The sequence below is a fragment of the Oncorhynchus clarkii genome, chromosome 7 (assembly GCF_045791955.1).
Source record: "Oncorhynchus clarkii lewisi isolate Uvic-CL-2024 chromosome 7, UVic_Ocla_1.0, whole genome shotgun sequence".
Taxonomy (NCBI): Eukaryota; Metazoa; Chordata; class Actinopteri; order Salmoniformes; family Salmonidae; genus Oncorhynchus; species Oncorhynchus clarkii.
This window is the reverse complement of record NC_092153.1, coordinates 69,419,076-69,435,624: the sequence shown is the minus strand read 5'-3', so window position 1 is coordinate 69,435,624 and position 16,549 is coordinate 69,419,076. Positions and strand designations below refer to the sequence as shown.

The 16,549-nt window shown below is 43.8% G+C and overlaps 1 protein-coding gene across 1 annotated transcript in view; it reads right to left on the bottom strand.

Annotated features, from left to right (window-relative positions):
- The window catches only part of LOC139413733 (serine/threonine-protein kinase WNK2-like), a 68,861-nt gene extending 52,500 nt beyond the window's left edge, over window positions 1–16,361 (bottom strand). The window contains exon 1 of the mRNA XM_071161431.1: window positions 15,581–16,361. Coding sequence (XP_071017532.1) covers window positions 15,581–16,258 — 678 coding nt within the window. The 5' untranslated portion in view covers window positions 16,259–16,361. The remainder of the gene's footprint in view (window positions 1–15,580) is intronic.
- Between the last annotated feature and the right edge of the window lie 188 nt (window positions 16,362–16,549).

Here is a 16,549-nt window from a genome sequence, read left to right as displayed (position 1 = left end):
ACCGAGCGCAAGGCTGGTGCCATGTAAGCCGGCCCAAGGAGACGCACTGGGGACCAGCTGCGTAGAGCCGGCTTCATGGCATTAGGCTCGACGCTCAATCTAGCCCGGCAGACACGCGGAGCTGGAATATACCGCACCGGGCTATGCACCCGCACTGGAGACACCGTGCGCACCACTGCATAACACGGTGCCTGTCCGGTCTCTCTAGCCCCCCGGTAAGCACAGGGAGTCTGCTCAGGTCTCCTACCTGGCATAGCCATACTCCCTGTTAGCCCCCCCCCAAGAAATTTTTGGGGCTGCCTCTCAGGCTTCCATCCGCGTCGCCGTGCTGCCTTCTCATACCAGCGCCTCTCTGCTTTCACCGCCTCCATTCTACGGTAACCCTTCTCGCACTGCTCCAGCGAATCCCAGGCGGGCTCCGGCACTCTCCCTGGGTCGGCCGCCCACCTGTCGATCTCCTCCCAAGTAGTATACTCCATACTGTACTCCTCCTTGGGCTGTTCCTGTTGTTTCTTCTCCCGCTGCACCTTAGTGCGGCTACACTCCCCTGGTTTAGCCCAGGGTCCTCTCCCGTCGAGGATTTCCTCCCATGTCCAGAAATCCTTATTGCGCTTCTCCTCGCGCTGCTCCTGCCTGTTGACACGCTGCTTGGTCCGTTGGTGGTGGGTGATTCTGTAACGGTTTTCTGTATGAGAAGGAGAGTCGGACCAAAATGCAGCGTGTAGATTGCGATCCATGTTTTAATGAACAAACGTAAAACACGAATCAATGCAAACACTACAAAATAAAGAACGTGATGACCGTAACGAAAACCTAAAACAGCCTATCTGGTGAAAAACACATAGACAGGAACAATCACCCACAAACACACAGTGAAACCCAGGCTACCTAAATATGGTTCCCAATCAGAGACAATGACGAACACCTGCCTCTGACTGAGAACCATATCAGGCTGAACATAGAAATAGACAAACAAGACATGAAACATAGAATACCCACTCAGATCACACCCTGACCAATCAAAACATAGAAAATACAAAGTAAACTATGGTCAGGGCGTGACATGGAAGAAAACCTGATGGAGTCTGCAAAAGACCTGAGACTGGGACGGAGATTTGTCTTCCAACAAGACAATGATCCAAAACATAAAGCAAAATCTACAATGGAATGGTTCAAAAATAAACATATCCAAGTGTTAGAATGGCCAAGTCAAAGTCCAGACCTGAATCCAATCGAGAATCTGTGGAAAGAACTGAAAACTGCTGTTCACAAATGCTCTCCATCCAACCTCACTGAGCTCGAGCTGTTTTGCAAGGAGGAATGGAAAAAAATGTCAGTCTCTCGATGTGCAAAACTGATAGAGGCATACCCCAAGCGACTTACAGCTGTAATCGCAGCAAAAGGTGGCGCTACAAAGTATTAACTTAAGGGGGCTGAATAATTTTGCACGCCCAATTTTTCAGTTTTTGATTTGTTAAAAAAGTTTAAATATCCAATAAATGTCGTTCCACTTCATGATTGTGTCCGACTTGTTGTTGATTCTTCACAAAAAAATACAGTTTTATATCTTTATGTTTGAAGCCTGAAATGTGGCAAAAGGTCGCAAAGTTCAAGGGGGCCGAATACTTTCGCAAGGCACTGTATATATACTGTAATATGTGTGTGTGTTCACTAACAAGTCTAAAACAAGACACTTGCTTAGCCTTTCAGCTGAAATTGCAATCAGCAGTGTTTGAAAGGCACAAGGCTGAAATCTATTCCGTTTTGAATGTGTGGTTCACAGTTTTGACAGCAGTGTGTTAGCATTTGAACAAAGTGCTGTAAATCCACAGTGTTGTGCAGGTTGTGGTTAAAGTCATGGGATAAGTGTGTAGAGTTTTGAAAACTGTGTTCAAGCAATGAAAAACGAACTAGAGTTTGGTCCACATGAACTGCTGCTGTGCAGACTGTAGTTAGAGTTTTGCACATGTGACTCCACTTGTGTCCACTGTCGTTTAGCAATCGAAAAAAACTGTAACAGCATTGCACTTCTCATGTAGCCTAATTTTGGCCATTTAATAGTCTAACCACCAATCAAGCAAAATTATGGATTAAACGTTCAAATCCTGTTTCTGCAGGATTATTTTGCTGCAACAATACTGGTCAAATTAAGATCGTACATCTGTAAACCTATCCTTAATTGCCAATACTGTATTTCCTATTCGGGATCCTATTCTGGAAGGAGGTGAATACTGGTAAGGGAGTTGCTTGGGGCTATATAAGGATCATGTGACTATGGATTTTCTCCAAGGCAGGGTGTGGCACTAACAGCATCTGCTTGCCTTACTGAGCTTTGTCATCGTGATAGAACTAGAGTCCTGCTCTAACAGAATGGGTGAGACCCAGAATGAATGCAATTAGCTACGATTAAATACGGGTTTATTGTCTCCGATACACAGCAGCCAGATCGCTGTGTATCTTCAAATGACTTGCACAGGCGCACACTCCCCCTTTTTCCCTATTCTCTCTCTCTGCAGAGGGGAGCGCTTGTGTGTGTGTGTGTGTGTGTGTGTGTGTGTGTGTGTGTGTGTGTGTGTGTGTGTGTGTGTATATATATAGTGGGGAGAACAAGTATTTGATACACTGCCGATTTTGCAGGTTTTCCTACTTACAAAGCATGTAGAGGTCTGTAATTTATATCATAGGTACACTTCAACTGTGAGAGACGGAATCCTAAACAAAATCCAGAAAATCACATTGTATGATTTTTAAGTATATAATTAGCATTTTATTGCATGACATAAGTATTTGATCACCTACCAATCAGTAAGAATTCCGGCTCTCACAGACCTGTAAGTTTTTCTTTAAGAAGCCCTCCTGTTCTCTACTCATTACCTGTATTAACTGCACATGTTTGAACTCGTTACCTGTATAAAAAGACACCTGTCCACACACTCAATCAAACAGACTCCAACCTCTCCACAATGGCCAAGACCAGAGAGCTGTGTAAGGACATCGGGGATAAAATTGTAGACCTGCACAAGGCTGGGATAGGCTACAAGACAATAGGCAAGCAGCTTGGTGAGAAGGCAACAACTGTTGGCGCAATTATTAGAAAATGGAAGAAGTTCAAGATGAAGGTCAATCACCCTCGGTCTGGGGCTCTATGCAAGATCTCACCTCGTGGGGCATCAATGATCATGAGGAAGGTGAGGGATCAGCCCAGAACTACACGGCAGGACCTGGTCAATGACCTGAAGAGAGCTGGGACCACAGTCTCAAAGAAAACCATTAGTAACACACTACGCCATCATGGATTAAAATCCTGCAGCGCACGCAAGGTCCCCCTGCTCAAGCCAGCGCATGTCCAGGCCCGTCTGAAGTTTGCCAATGGCCATCTGGATGATCCAGAGGAGGAATGGGAGAAGGTCATGTGGTCTGATGAGACAAAAATATAGCTTTTTGGTCTAAACTCCACTCGCCGTGTTTGGAGGAAGAAGAAGGATGAGTACAACCCCAAGAACACCATCCCAACCATGAAGCATGGAGTTGGAAACATCATTCTTTGGGGATGCTTTTCTGCAAAGGGGATAGGACGACTGCACCGTATTGAGGGGAGGATGGATGGGGCCATGTATCGCGAGATCTTGGCCAACAACCTCCTTCCCTCAGTAAGAGCATTGAAGATGGGTCGTGGCTGGGTCTTCCAGCATGACAACGACCCGAAACACACAGCCAGGGCAACTAAGGAGTGGCTCCGTAAGAAGCATCTCAAGGTCCTGGAGTGGCCTAGCCAGTCTCCAGACCTGAACCCAATAGAAAATCTTTGGAGGGAGCTGAAAGTCCGTATTGCCCAGCGACAGCCCCGAAACCTGAAGGATCTGGAGAAGGTCTGTATGGAGGAGTGGGCCAAAATCCCCGCTGCAGTGTATGCAAACCTGGTCAAGAACTACAGGAAACGTATGATCTCTGTAATTGCAAACAAAGGTTTCTGTACCAAATATTCAGTTCTGCTTTTCTGATGTATCAAAAACTTATGTCATGCAATAAAATGCAAATGAATTACTTAAAAATCATACAATGTGATTTTCTGGATTTTGTTTTAGATTCCGTCTCTCACAGTTGAAGTGTACCTATGATGAAAAGTACATGCATTGTAAGTAGGAAACCTTGCAAAATCGTCAGTGTATCAAATACTTTTTCTCCCCACTGTATATATATACATGTATATATATATATATATAACTGTATCCTCAGCTGATCAGACACACTGGCAGCTAGCAGTATTTTATTCCCTGAATCATGTTGCATCATCCACTGATCCGAGACAATCAGGACCTGGTAAATCAGTCTGGCCCAGAGATAGGGACGGTGAGAGGGAAACACATCCATATGATCAGTTGATTTACTAAATAAGTATTACTACGTTTATGAAGTATTTCTGCAGAAGATGTCTTCGACAATCTCGGCTGTATCCCCTTTTTTCTTTACACTCAATTATCTCTCTCTTTTGCTATCTCTTTCATTTCCCTAATATTTCTTTATATATTTTTTTTCTCTGTCTCTCTCTCACGCACACACACTTTTGATGTCCTGAGGCCCTGTATCACTGTAGCACAGGAGCACTGAAGGGCGAGGTATTATCTCCATGGAGAGTATAATTGCTGAATTATCACACCCCCCCCCTCACTCCCCTCTCATCTCTCCTCTCATATAATCTCTCCTCTCTCATCTCCTCTCCTCTCTCATCTCCCCTCTCATCTCTCCTCTCATATCATCTCTCCTCTCATATCATCCCTCCTCTCTCATTTGCCAGCAGCATACCACCCTGCATCCCACTGCTGGCTTACTTCTGAAACTAAGCAGGGTTGGTCCTGGTCAGTCCGCTGTCTTCCGGCTGGGATGTTAAACCCATGGCACTTATCGTAAGAGTAGGGGTGTTAACCCTGGTGTCCTGGTTAAATTCCCAATCCGACCCTCATACCATCATGGTCACCTAATCATCCCCAGCTTACAGTTAGCTCATTCCTCTCCCCTGTAACTATTCCCCAGGTCATTTCTGTAAATGAGAATGTGTTCTCAGTCAACTTACCTGGTAAAATAAATCAAATCTCTCCACTCCCAGCATAGAGGACCTGACAGGCTGCAGAGGAGACTAAGGCTGTGTCCCAAATGACACCCTATTCCCTTTATAGTTCACTACTTTTAGTGCACTATATAGGGAATAGGGTGTCATTTGAGATGCACCTTGACTCCCCCTGGGGAACCTAAACAACAAGGGGGCTCCAGGCTAAAATTGTTCCTAAAAAATACCCTCTCCAATCCTGGGTCTAACACTGAAAATGCTGCATCAGCTCCATAGCAAAAACACACTTACTTACTTACTGACTGACTGACTGACTGGCTTGCTTGCTTACTTACTTGCTTGCTTGCTTGCTTACTTACTTACTGACTTTATTGTCCCCATGGGGACATTTTGTTGCAGTGTCATGTACACATTTAAAGTGGCGTTTAAAAAACAAAACAAATTGATTATACAACTTTCATAACAGTTACGCACCAATAAAAATAATAATAGTAAGAAATAAGAAGTAAAACATTAAATAAAAAAGAAGAAAAGACTAGCCTTACGGAGTCAATGGGAACATTCCCTGAGCTATTTAGGAGGGATATCACACCTGGCACAAATTATTGTCTCGTTCTATTTATCCTGCTGAGGGTGCCCTATACCTGCGCCCAGAGGGGAGTAATTCAAAGTCCAGGTACAGGACCCCTCTGTGTCTGAAACTACTGAATATCTCCCTCTCCCTTGGCTTAGTTCTGGAAGCACAACACATATTCTGACTCACCTGCCTGTGCACTGAAACAGTGTATTTACAGGCATAGCCGAAGGGTGCATATGGTAGGCTGTGTATACTGCATGAATTGTTAAATTATGACGTCACATCCATACACAGATTTGTGAAATGTATCAGATGCTGTTCTAAACCAATGCCAGTGAACTAGTCTCTTCCTCTCTCAGCTGTCTCTGCTCTGACACTAAACTCCTCTCTCAACGGTCTCTGATCTGATACTAAACTCCTCTCTCAGCTGTCTCTGCTCTGACACTAAACTCCTCTCTCAGCTGTCTCTGCTCTGACACTAAACTCCTCTCTCAGCTGTCTCTGCTCTGACACTAAACTCCTCTCTCAGCTGTCTCTGCTCTGACACTAAACTCCTCTCTCAGCTGTCTCTGCTCTGACACTAAACTCCTCTCTCAGCTGTCTCTGCTCTCACACTAAACTCCTCTCTCAGCTGTCTCTGCTCTGACACTAAACTCCTCTCTCAGCTGCCTCTGCTCTGACACTAAACTCCTCTCTCACCGGTTTCTGCTCTGAAACTAAACTCCTCTCTCACCTGTCTCTGCTCTGACACTAAACTCCTCTCTCACCGGTTTCTGCTCTGACACTAAACTCATCTCTAAGCTGTCTCTGCTCTGACACTAAACTCATCTCTCAGATGTCTCTGCTCTGACACTAAACTCCTCTCTCAGCTGTCTCTGCTCTGACACTAAACTCCTCTCTCACCTGTCTCTGCTCTGACACTAATCTCCTCTCTCAGCTGTCTCTGCTCTGACACTAAACTCCTCTCTCAGCTGTCTCTGCTCTCACACTAAACTCCTCTCTCAGCTGTCTCTGCTCTGAAACTGAACTCCTCTCTCAGCTGTCTCTGCTCTGACACTAAACTCCTCTCTCAGCTGTCTCTGCTCTGACACTAAACTCCTCTCTCAGCTGTCTCTGCTCTGACACTAAACTCCTCTCTCAGCTGTCTCTGCTCTGACACTAAACTCCTCTCTCAGCTGTCTCTGCTCTGACACTAAACTCCTCTCTCAGCTGTCTCTGCTCTGACACTAAACTCCTCTCTCAGCTCCTCTTGCGACACCCTAAAACGTTCTATGCAGCAGTACAGAAAATTGACCGCAAATGGACCAAACCCAGATCTGATCTACAGAAACGTGGGGGGTAATTTTTCAGTCTGCTGAAAACGTAGAGAATAGAGTTGTATTAAACACAATGGTGCCAAAGACACATCAATAGGCACAATGTCACTATCATTAATGCATGGCTTTGATTTTAGAGTAATTTGCGTTAAGGGGGCTGAATAGCTGAGAGCTGAGTTTTTGTTAATTCACAGCCGGACATGTCAAAGCAACTGTGAAAGTAACTGTAGCTATACCCAACTATACACAGAGTCACCCAGTTACCTGCATGGAGTCTGCATGAAGACTTTGCTTGGACTGTCCAAACGAAACCCATGATGGTAGTGATTATGACTCTACCTTGTTTGGTAAAGTAGGACACACACGCAGATAGCCCTGGATAAACAGTCCCTTCCTCCTCTCTATTATGCAGTCCCTATCCCCCACCCACTCTCCAACTGAAGATAAGCCAAACAGTGGTGGCCCAAGACACGCCCTGGCCCCTGGCCATTCAGCAGCACCAGACCAGAGCACAGTGAACTGTATCTCTCCATCCATTCCCTCATCTGTCTCCCCAGTCCTCTCAGTAAAGGGTACGGCCATCCCTCAATGTGCCAGTGATTATATACACCATGCATCAGACCACAGCAGCAACAGGCAACAAAGACATCCAGGGGCCTGGATTATATCACTGTTCTGAAGCAGAATTATTCAATAAAAGATTGTGAAGCTCCACAAAAGCATTTTATTATTCTACTTGCTTTGTGCTGTGGGGATTTTGTTTATTCTATGGCAACAGGCTGTCATGGAAAGAGAGAGGAGGGAATGAGAGAGAGAGGGGAGGGAGAGAGAGTAGAGAGTAGGGAAGGAGAGAGAGAGAGTAGGGAGGGAGAGAGAGAGAGAGAGATAGTAGGGACGGAGGGAGAGAGAGTAGGGAGGGAGGGAGAGAGAGTAGGGAGGGAGGGAGGGAGAGAGAGAGATAGTAGGGATAGAGGGAGAGAGTAGGGAGGGAGGGAGAGAGAGTAGGGAGGGAGAGAGAGTAGGGAGGAAAGGGTGAGATAGTAGGGAGGGAGGTAGAGAGAGTAGGGAGGGAGGGAAAGAGAGTAGAGAGGGAGAGATGGGAGAGCAGGGAAGGAGGGAGAATTTGACATACATGTCACCCAAGATACTCTAAAGGAATTGCATCAAAACAATGGATCTGTATTGGTTTGTGACTACATACTCTGCAAGAACAGACCTCAATTAGTCCTGGTAGGCTGGCATACTGACTGTCCAGAGCAAGGTTATTATAGTTTTGTGATTTAATATTATTTTTTATAACTATTCATTTTCAGATTTGTATTATAAATTCAGTTTAGTTTCAGTTAGTTTTCAGACGTGATTTACTCGTTTTTATTTAGCTTCAGTTTGATAAAAAAACACATTTATATTTAGTTTTTTAATTATTTATAGTAGTTTTAGTTTTAGGGACTATGCGTGGGAGGCTAGGAACCATTTACAGTGCCTTCAGAAAGTATTCACACATCTTCACTTTTCCACATTTGGTTGTGGTACAGCCTGAATTTAAAATTGATTAAACTGAGATTTTGTGTCACTGCCCTACACACAATACCCCATAATGTCAAAGTGGAATTATGTTTTTAGAAAAGTTTGTAATTAAAAATGAAGCTGAAATGTCTTGAGTCAATAATTATTCAGCCCCTTTGTTATGGCAAGCCTAAAAAAGTTCTGGAATAAAAATGTGATTAACAAGTCACATAATAAGTTGCATGGAGTCACTCTCTGTGCAATAATAGTGTTTAACATGATTTTTGAATGACTTCCTCATCTCTGTACACCACACATACAATTATCTGTAAAATCCCTCAGTCGAGCAATGAATTTAAACCACAGATTCAACCACAAAAGAAGGAAGCCTGTACACAATACAAATATTCCAAAACATGCATCCTGTTTGCACTAAAGTAAAACCACAACAACAAAAACATTTTTAAATGACCTGAATAATGAGCGTTATGTTTGTTGCAAATCCAACACAACACATCACTGAGTACTACTCTTCATATTTTCAAGCATGGTGGTGGCTGCATCATATTATGGGTATGCTTGTCAATGGCAAGGACAAGGGAGTTTTTTTTGGGGGGGGGGGGTAAAAATAAACATGATTGAGTTAAGCACAGGCAAAATCCGAGAGGAATGTCTGGTTCAGTCTGCTTTCCAACAGACACTGGGAGACAAATGCACCTTTTAGCAGGAAAATAATCTAAAACACAAGGCCAAGTATACAGTTGCTTACCAAGACAACATGGAATGTTCCTGAGTGGTCTAGTTAAAGTTCTGACTTAAATCGGCTTGAAAATCTATGGCAAGACTTGAACATGGCTTTCTAGCAATGATCAACAACCAACTTGATAGAGCTTAAAGAATTTTTAAAAAGTATAATGTGCAAATATTGTACACAGCTGTAAACACTGTCAAAGGTATCCATAGACTGGATAGGCATAACATCTCTGTATCTGTGTCATGATGGTATCAGTGACAGGATGGGCAGCGCCATTGAGGCCATCTCCATCTTGAAATAGTCCATTTTCTTCTTCAAAAGTAAAATTAATTTGCTGATTCCTCCTGATGACCTAGCTGTCCTGACTCTAACCTGGGTCATCAGGAGGGATCAGCCAATGAAGCTGGAAGTCCTGCCCAGCTGACTAAATCAAAATGGCAAAAGTCCTCAATGGCCCTGCTCATGCTAACAAAGGATTACTGCCACTAGAGGACTCCATACAACTCCATAGTCAGGACATAGGTTTGTTTAGGTTAAAATTATGAATTAATCCTAATGTGACTTGGATTTAAAGGATAAATCCCTAGACTGATGCAATAAATATAGTGGAAGGAAACTCCCATGTTTACTCCAATCCAATGCTTTATTTTACTTTAGTAGATGTACCTTTACCTTTATCTGACAGAAAGAGAGGGGAAAAAATACAAATTAAGTCATGGCACATTGAATATGTTATGTTTATGTCATTGTAAACATGTATCTCTATCCAGAGAGACATCAGGGATTGTAACATACTCTGTTTCACGGAAACATGGCTCTCCCGTTATATACTGTCACAGTCGGTCCAGCCATCTGGATTCTCAGTCCATCGTGCCGACAGGAATAAACATCTCTCCGGGAAGAAGAAGGGTTAATCATGTCTGTTACATGATTAACGACTCATGGTGTAATTGTAATAACATACAGGGACTCAAGTCCTATAGTTCACCCGAACTAGAATTCCTCACAATTGAATGCCAACCGTATTATCTCCCAAGAGAATTCTCTTCGGTTATTGTCACAGCCATGTAAATCAAGCCGATACCACGATGGCCCTCAAGGAACTTCACTGGACTTCGTGCAAACTGGAAACCATGAGGCTGCATTTATTAAAGCTGGGGATTTTAACGAAGCAAATTTGAGGAAAAGGCTTCCTAAATTCTGTCAGCATATCGACTGTAGCACTCACACTGGGAAAACACTCGACCATTGCTACTCCAACTTCCGGGATGCATACAAGGCCCTCCCCTGCCATACTTTCGGAAAATCTGACCACAACTCCATTTCGCTCCTCCCTTCCAATAGGCAGAAACTCAAACAGGAAGTACCCGTGCTAAGAACTATTCAACGCTGGTCTGACCATACGGAATCCACGGTTCAAGATTGTTTTGATCATGCGGACTGTGATATGTTCCGAATACCTTCGGGGGAATAATATTGACGTGTACACCGAGACGGTTACTGAGGATATTAATAAGTGTATAGGAGATATGGTACCCACTGTGACTATTAAAACCTACCCTAACCAGAAACCGTGGATAAATGGCAGCATTCACACTTAACTGTTAGCGCGAACCACCGTATTTAACCATGGTAAGGTGACTGGGAATATGGCAGAATAATAATAGAGTGGTCATTCCCTCTGTAAGGCAATCAAACAGAGTCGCAATTCAACAGCTCAGACATAAGATGTATGTGGCAGGGTCTACAGTCAATCACAGACTACAAAAGGAAAACCAGCTATGCCACAGACACTGACGCCTTTCTCCCAGACAAGCTAAACACTTCATCGACCACTTTGAGGATAACACAGTGCCACTGACACGGCCAGCTACCAAGAACAGTGGGCTCTCCTTCTCCGTGGTTGACGTGAGTAAAACATTTAAACGTGTTAACCCTCGCAAGGCTGCCGGCCCAGACGGCATCCCTAGCCACATTCTCAGAGCATGCGCAGGCCAGCTGGCTGGTGTATTTACGGACATATTAAATCATTCCCTATCCCAGACTGCTGTCTCCACATGCTTCAAGATGGCCACCAATGTCCCTGTTCCCAAGAATGCATAGGTAACTGAACTAAATTACTATCGCCCAAGGATCAAATCACCTCTACCTTACCTACCACCCTAGACCCACTTCAATTTGCTTACCGCCCCAATAGGTCCACAGACGATGCAATCGCCGTCACACTGCACACTGCCCTTCCCATCTGGACAAGAGGAATACCTATGTAAGAATGCTGTTCATTGACTCTAGCTCAGCATTCAACATCATAGTACCCTCCAAGGTCAACATTAAGTTCAAGGCCATGGATCTGAACCCTGTCCTGTGCAATTGGGTCATGGACTTCCTGATCTGTCTGGCCCCCAGGTGGTGGTTGGAAACAACACCTACACTTCACTGATCCTCAACACTGGGGCCCCACAAGGGTGCGTGCTCAGCCCCCTCCTGTATTCCCTGTTTGCCCATGACTGCATGGCCATGCACGCCTCCAACTCAATCATCAAGTTTGCAGATGACACAACAGTAGCAGGCTAGATTAACAACAACGATGAGACAACCTACAGGGAGGAGGTGAGGGCTCTGGGAGTGTGGTGTCAGGAAAATAACCTCTCACTCAACGACCACGAAACAAAGGAGATGATCCTGGACTTCAGGAAACAGCAGAGGGATCACCCCCTGATCCACTTCGATGGGACACCAGTGGAGAAGGTGGAAAGTTCTTCAGTGTACACATCACAACAAACTGAAATGATCCACCAACACAGACAGTGTGGTGAAGAAGGTGCAACAGAGTTTGGCTTGTCACCTAAAACCCTCACAAACTTTTATACATGCACAATTGAGAGCCTCCTGTTGGGCTGTTGTGGCAACTGCACCGCCCACAACTGCAAAGTCTCTCCAGAGGCTGGTGCGGTCTGCACAACGCATCACTGGGGGCAATCTACCTGCCCTCCAGGACACCTACACCACCCGATGTCACAGGAAGGCCAAAAAGATCATCAAGTACAACAACCACCCAAGCCACTGCCTGTTCATCCCGCTATCATCCAGAAGGCGAAGTCAGTACAGGTGCATCAAAGCTGGGACCGAGAGACTGAAAAACAACTTCTATCTCAAGGCCATAAGACTGTTAAATAGTCAACACTAGCACAGAGGCTGCAGCCTACATACACAGACTTGAAATCATTGGCCACTTTAATAAATGGAACACTTGTCACTTTAAATAATGTCACTTTAATAATGTTTACATATCTTGCATTGCTCATCTCATATGTATATACTGTATTATATACTATACTCAGTCTATGCCGCTCTGACATTTCCGGTCCATATATTTATATATTCCTAATTCCATTGCTTTACTTAGATTTGTGTGTATTAGGTATTTGTTGGGAAATTGTTAGATATTACTTGTTAGATATTGCTGCACTGTCGAAACTAGAAGCACAAGCATTTTGCTACACCCGCAATAACATCTGCTAAACACATGTATGTGACAAATAACATGTTATTTTATTTGAGTATGTGTGTACACATACCCCCTTTTACCTCTTCCAGGTATTTCCGCAGTCCACATGGGGCACTTAGTGCTCTGCCAGGTTGACCCTTCGGCTGGACAGTGACCCCAGACACAATCTTCGAAGCAAATAAGCAATATTTCTGAAGTACTGTGGTCAAGACCTTTGCTGGATTCATCTGTCTGGCATCTTCCTGGTGTCCTGCTGCTCCATGGCTGTACTCTCTGATTTGCCGATGTAAAAAAAGACTCTGCTTCCCTCTAGGGCCGGGACGATACCAGCATCGCGGTACTTGTTAGTAAAGTGGCAACCAGATATATATATTTTTTTAACTAATGTTGTAGACAAACAAAATGATGTTGTCATCCAGTCACATTTATTCATTTTCCAAGCTATAGTACACAATATTTTACATTCAGCAGGTTTTTGAAGGACCAAACAGTTGGTCCTGTTTTCATTTTTTGCATTGGAAAAAATATTGCGATACTGGTATTGTCAGACTTACTTCCCTCATCAGTGGTTCCATGTCTGTTGAGCGAAGTTCCAGAGAAGCACTTGGATCCATCTTGGCAATCTGCTGCAAAGGTTATGTGGAAGTTGGATGCCAAAGGATTCAGTATGCATACGAAGCGCTCACGCAGTGACTTCAGGGGGACCTGTGCCAACTGTTTTGCAATAGTAGTTGACTGCAAGTGCGCTTCAAGGTTGAGAAGGCACGGCACCACATCAGACAGCGGCTGGCTGTCAGTTTGAAATTCTCCATGACATTGGATTTAGGTTAAAGGTTGGCTGAAGAAAAAAACGTTGATTTAACGTCATCACATTAAATTGTTTTGAGGAAATGAAGTGGAAACAATGTTGATTCAATGTAATTTCAACAACATCTATGTGACAACGTTGAATCCACGTGGAAAACGGATTGGATTTGCAAAAAGTTATCAACATTGTTTTTTTTGCCAACTTTTAACCTAAACCCAATGACATGGTGAAATGTTTTGTTCACTTGAAGTAGAATTCACGTTAGTTGACAACTCAACCAAACGCAGCAGCTGCTCTTCCTTGGGTCCACACAAAACATGAAACATGACATAATACAGAACATCAAAAGACAACAGCTCAAGGACAGAACTACATCATTTTTCAAAATGGCAAAAGGCACACGTAGCCTACATATCAATACATACAAACTATGTAGGTCAAATAGGGGAGAGGCGTTGTGCCGTGAGGTGTTACTTGATCTAATTTTTAAACCCAGGTTTGCTGTTCACTTGAGCAATATGAGATGGAACAGAGTTCCATGCAATAATGTCTCTATATAATACTGTATGCTTTCTTGAATTTGTTCTGGATTTGAGGATTGTGAAAAGACCCCTGGTGGCATGTCAAAAAATTACGTAGAAACAACGTTGATTCAACCAGTGTGTGTCCAGTTGGTTCCTGCTCTATTGGTTTTCTTTCAACTTTTTTTCATTGCCAAAGGCATTATCATAGTCATATTAGCAACCCATGATAGTTGTTGCATCTTTAGATCTTCTCTATTTCTAAATTCATAATTATTTCCATCTTTTGTCCAAGAAACTACTGCTGCGGCATTTTAGAACAAATTTTACCAAATTTTACCGCAAATTGCTTTGTGGAACACTGACGCGTAGACCTAGCGCCTTGTTCACATTGCTGCACCAAATTGTGAAGAAATAATAGTTTATCAACATTTTAAGCAAAACATTTTTATCTGTTCCATCAGCTTAATTAATTGGTACATCATATTCCTCCATTACACTACTTTGATATGCATTGTGGAGATTAAGAAGTGAGTATATGCAATGTGCACTATAAAATAAGTGGGTATATGGTGTATACTTGCGTTTACCCTCATATTACCACCAGTCACTCTGTCAGTGACAGTCTGTACACTGACTAAAATCCCCGTACAGGAAGAGGGGAAATTGTAATCCCTGACATGCAGATTAAAAATGCATGCAACTGGAATAGCATTGGTTTAAGTGGTGGCACCGACAATAATGTCAGTGTGTCTGTGCAGTGGTAGGCCTATCATAGAAGGAAGTCTATGACTTCAATTAAATGTGATATGACCAATAACCAAAGTGTGGCAGGAACTCAACTCATCCTTGTGCGCTGACAACTATTAATAAAGGCCAGATACAGTGCAAAAATGTATGTCAGACATCAAATAAGGTGTTATTACCTCTTTATAAAATAGCTAGTGTTATACATGTTGCAGTGAGGCTATCATCTGGATATACAGTGGGGTGCAATAATTATTTGGACCTTTGATGTTGATGAGCAAAAATAAATAATACAAATACTGAGCTATATTATATGTTATAAAAAATGGATGTTATACTAATACAATTGCTCAGAGAAAGATATTCAGTTTAACAAGTAATAAAACAAAATCTAAAAAAGATATGGGTCAGAATTATTGTCACCCGTTTTCAGTACTTGAGGCCAGCACCCACACTTGCGAGGATAACGACAGACACTGAGCCTTTTTCCAAAATGTTTTATGAGATTGGGGAACACACTGGGAGGGATCTTAAACCATTCCTCCATACAGAATATTTCCAGATTCTTGATATCTTTGTCTGCGCTTATATACTGCCCTCGTCGATTCAAACCATAGGTTTTCAATAGGGTTCAAGTCCGCAGACTGAGATGGCCATTGCGAAATATTGATTTTTGTGGTCAATTAACAATTTCTTTGTGGATTTTGATGTATGCCAAACACATGACAATGATAGGCTGAATACATTTTATTCAAATTGTAAAACAAGGTTATATTACCTGAAGTTCACACCAAGCGACTTCTACCCAGGTGTCTGTGTCCAGACCTTTGTAAACAGTCTTGAAAGACCCTCTCCCGAGCTCAGTATCGAACTTGAGAAACCGGCCCCCGGGTGAGGTGGACACGGCTTTCATCTCGTTCTCATCCTCGTTTTCATCACTCCCAGCTTTCTCAGTGGTATCAGGCGACGGTTCAGCTGCATCATCTGGTTTGGGCTCGGCCACGCTCCTCTCCTTCTCCTCATCCGCGCTCACGCTTTCAGTTGCGCTGTCCTTCTGCCCCACTTGGCTCTCGGTGCTCGAGCTCTCCTGGACCTGGAAAGCCACGCGTGGTCCAATCGCGAGGGTTCGGGTTCGGTCCATGATGGTGCGCAGGTGGACGCTGAGCGTTGGAGTGCTGTTACCGCATTCTGGCGCGTCCAACGCTTGGTCGTCCGCGTCCGAAAACCACAAACTTCTGCGAATGAACCTCTGGCGGACGAGTCCCCGGTAGTCCGATAAGGGAAACGCGCTCTGGTCGCTTGCCCCACGCAGCACTGCAGTTTCTATGTTGACATTCCGCTGTCCACCGTTCTCATAGATAGGCCTATTGTCATTGATGTCAGAGTCTAAATTGGGCACCGAGGAGAATGTGGATCCAAGTGGCGGGTCCGAGCCCGAGTCGTCCCCGGAATCCATCCCCGGGGAATGTTTAGACACTTACCGGTGACATTCAGAGGCGACTACTATTATTGTCCTTCCCCAGCGGTGATGGAGTGCATACCTTCAACGTTCGCCTGCACTGACGCAGTTAGGAAGCTATACTATCCCTAAAATAATAATCTCACTTGAGATAGCTGGCATATTTATAAAATAGCAATTGATGACAAACTCTTATAACAGGTGCAATGGTGCCACTGCTTGATTTAATGCGGCTCAGCTTATCACAAATCCAGCCAGCCAGCCAATTGAAATGTTGCATTAATAAAT